Genomic DNA, 3,125 nt, shown 5'->3' with positions numbered 1-3,125 from the left:
GCTAAGTTCTGAAGTTCCACACATTAAAAAGAATGAAAGAATATGGATGTCAACGTATTCACAGAAGCGGATGCTGTGGCGGATACAGATGTAGATTCCGACGCAGATGTGATAAAAAAATATTTTTTTTGTTACTATTATTTTCTCGTGATTTCTTATTTTCAAGTAATAACAAAGGCATCGAATTTCTATACATTATGGAATGTTTGGGTAGTCCGCATTACAAACCAATTACGTCGTAATTGAAGTCATAATTACACCAAAGTCTTGGTTGCCCGGCTCGAAAATTAACCCTGAAACTCCGTTTCAGAAACATTATAGTATATAACTAGTATTTATTCTGTGGTATAATTATTTGATCAGATGTAAACTTATACCACAACATATAGTAGTTATGCATCAAGTGGGAAAGGGAGCGAGGTATAATCAACATAAGATACCTACCAGCCTCCCCATGACTGATATCACATATAATCAAGTTTTCTTTTTATTTACAGCTCTGTACGACTGCTTGATGAAGTCTGCCGCCTTCTCAGCGATCATGACGGTGGGTGCGTAGGTATTTCCTCTTGTTATATTAGGCATTATGCTGGCGTCGACCACTCGCAACCCACGCACGCCACGCACGCGCAGTTCAGCGTCCACGACCGGGCCCATAGGGCACGTGCTGGTGTAGTGGTAGATGGTACCCAGCATGTTTAAAGAGTAGCATCTCCAGTACGCATCACTGAACCGCGACAAACTGTCGCACTCCGTTAGACTCGGCATCATCATTTTACCTCTCACACGTTTGAAGTAAGAGGTTTGGGTTATACGCAAAACGTCTTTTACGTATTTGATCTGGTTGTGTAAATCCTCTTCACTGGAAAAGTAACCCCCAATGATCTCAGGAGGGTCTCTGGGATTGGTGCTGCGCAACAAAACGCGTCCGCGCGACTTCGGAAACAAAGCTACCACCCATATAGCCAGTATCACTTTACCTTTTACATTCTTGAACATCGACGAGCATACTGTGTCGTTTATCCTGAATCTAAGAGTACAGCTGGATAACGCGGCTTCCACACTTAATCTTGAATTGACCACAGTCTGATAGTTGCCATAAGACTCACTGCTATTCAACGCAGTATACCCCATCATTAGTCGTATCGGGTACTTACCAGGACCCTGTAAGGGTGTAAGTGGACACTCATTTTCCACATCAAAAAATAGTGGTGTTCCGAAGTGATCTTGCAAGTTTTTTCCAACTGGGAGATCAGCTCGAACCGTTATGTTCATATCTTGCAGATGTTCTCTAGGCCCGATCCCTGACAGCATTAGTAGTTGGGGAGAGTTAAAAGTGCCAGCAGAGATAATAACTTCTCTTTTAGCCTTTACAGTCATGAACTGATTTTGTTTGGTGACAGCGCGCACGCCGACCGCCCTGTTGTTTTCGTCGAAGATGATCTTCGTGACGAGAGTGTCGGTGAGCACGTGCAGGTTGCGGCGTCGCTTCACAGGCGATAGGAATGCGTACGCAGTATCCTGGCGGCGCCTGTTCAGGATCGTGAACATCGGCTGAGTGAAGCCGAAATTGTCTCTTCCGTTTATATCCAAAACCAAGCGATTGCCGAGTTCTTTGAACATGTTGAGGTATACTTCGTTGGCGGGGTCTGGTTGCCTGGTGACGCCCATATATCCCTTAGTTCCGTGAAAGGTTTTGAACCGGGATTGTTCCACGACGCGGTCTCGAAGTTTTTCGCTTTTGATGAAGAAAGGCAAAACGTTGGTGAAGTTCCAGCGTGAGTCACCGATGCTGGCGGCCCACGAGTCGAAGTCATGGGGGGCGCCTCTCACGTAGAACATGGCATTGATGGCACTGCTGCCGCCCAACACCTTGCCGCGTGTCAACGTCAGCACTTTGTCTTTGATAGCTTGCGCGACGTAGCCATCGTCCACCGTTGTGTAGTTCCAGTCATAGCGGGAGTAAGGCAAATACGCCAGCAGTGCAGGGAGCTGAAAATATTTCATCATATATATCTGAATAACAAAATTTTGTGTAACTATTTAAATAAACGCACTGTAGCCTCGAAGGGCGTGAGTGGTCCGGCCTCGATGAGCAGCACCTGCACGCCGCGGAGCTCGGACAGCCGGCTCGCGAGCACACATCCCGCCGCCCCACCGCCCACCACCACGTAGTCGTAGCAGGAGCCGTCTGCATAACACAGCATGTCATCACTATGCGAACATATATCGACGACGCCGAGGAAGCAGTCCCGATGGTCGAGGCTAGGTTAAGTGGGCAAAAGGATATTTGCCGTGAAATTTAAATAAACGTACCAGACACAACTGCAGGCTTCGGCAGCGAGTCTGCCGTGAGAGTCAGTACAGAGATCACGCTGAACGCGTTCTGTATTACCCTGTTAGCTTCCAATACACTCGCCGGGTCCATCGTCTCCACATATCAACACCGCAAACCTGCAAAGTATGTATATCGATCAAAATATTTTCTTCTATTAGCTTGGATTTTTCACCTCCAAAACTTTACATAATATAATTTTTATCACAATTATTGGATCCATTTCTGAAAACATAATTTTACACTTACAATTAATATTGTTTATAATAATAGCTTGCTTATATCCACTCCTATGTGTAATTTCTGATAACTAGAAACCTTCACGAAGGCAAATGCAAGCCCAAATGAAATAGATAACAATTTAAGCACCCAATTAATTTTACTATCTCCTGATTACACTAATAGGTTTAGTTTATTTGATATGCTAATTCGAAAAGGCGCAGCTGTATTCATCGTGTTATGGTGTTGACGCAAGTGTACAATATGAAAAGAAATACAGTCAGAAATATATCGAAATATAATTTATGTTTTTAAACATTCTTCGTTAAATATTTTACAGGGGAGAGTTAAAACTGAAATGTGTATTTCATAATATTTTAATATTATGAAAAAAAAAACATACAACACAGGCGATTATGATGAAATCAAAGCTCTCACTAGTATTGGCTGCTAAAATTTAAAGAAAAAATAAGCTAATTTATCCTAAAAAAAATAGCCTACTGACGTCTACACATATTTTGTGTTGTCTGATTGTCCCAATTTTACTATCGCTTTAAGTATAACTTTGAAG

General features: G+C 43.0%; 1 protein-coding gene across 1 annotated transcript; it reads right to left on the bottom strand.

The window, feature by feature from the left end:
• Nucleotides 1-252: 252 nt before the first annotated feature.
• Nucleotides 253-2,428, bottom strand: LOC115451769 (glucose dehydrogenase [FAD, quinone]). Its single transcript, XM_030180144.2, has 3 exons — nucleotides 2,317-2,428; nucleotides 2,058-2,191; nucleotides 253-1,992 (listed from the first exon to the last, which is right to left on the bottom strand). The coding sequence occupies exons 1-3, from the start codon at nucleotides 2,426-2,428 to the stop codon at nucleotides 475-477; spliced, it is 1,764 nt and encodes a 587-aa protein (XP_030036004.1). The 3' UTR covers nucleotides 253-474.
• Between the last annotated feature and the right edge of the window lie 697 nt (nucleotides 2,429-3,125).

The sequence above is a fragment of the Manduca sexta genome, chromosome 12 (genome assembly GCF_014839805.1).
Source record: "Manduca sexta isolate Smith_Timp_Sample1 chromosome 12, JHU_Msex_v1.0, whole genome shotgun sequence".
Taxonomy (NCBI): Eukaryota; Metazoa; Arthropoda; class Insecta; order Lepidoptera; family Sphingidae; genus Manduca; species Manduca sexta.
The sequence above is the reverse complement of the archived record's forward strand: the minus strand, read 5'-3'. Positions and strand labels throughout refer to the sequence as shown.

What these genes read in the sequence shown, in the direction of transcription:
- LOC115451769 (XM_030180144.2), bottom strand. Translation starts at nt 2,428, where the DNA reads ATGGACCCGGCGAGTGTATTGGAAGCTAACAGGGTAATACAGAACGCG. An exon ending in GAAGCCTGCAGTTGTGTCTG is followed by an intron (nt 2,192 to 2,316) that starts GTACGTTTATTT and finishes TGTGTTATGCAG; the next exon opens with ACGGCTCCTGCTACGACTAC. An exon ending in TCACGCCCTTCGAGGCTACA is followed by an intron (nt 1,993 to 2,057) that starts GTGCGTTTATTT and finishes AAATATTTTCAG; the next exon opens with CTCCCTGCACTGCTGGCGTA.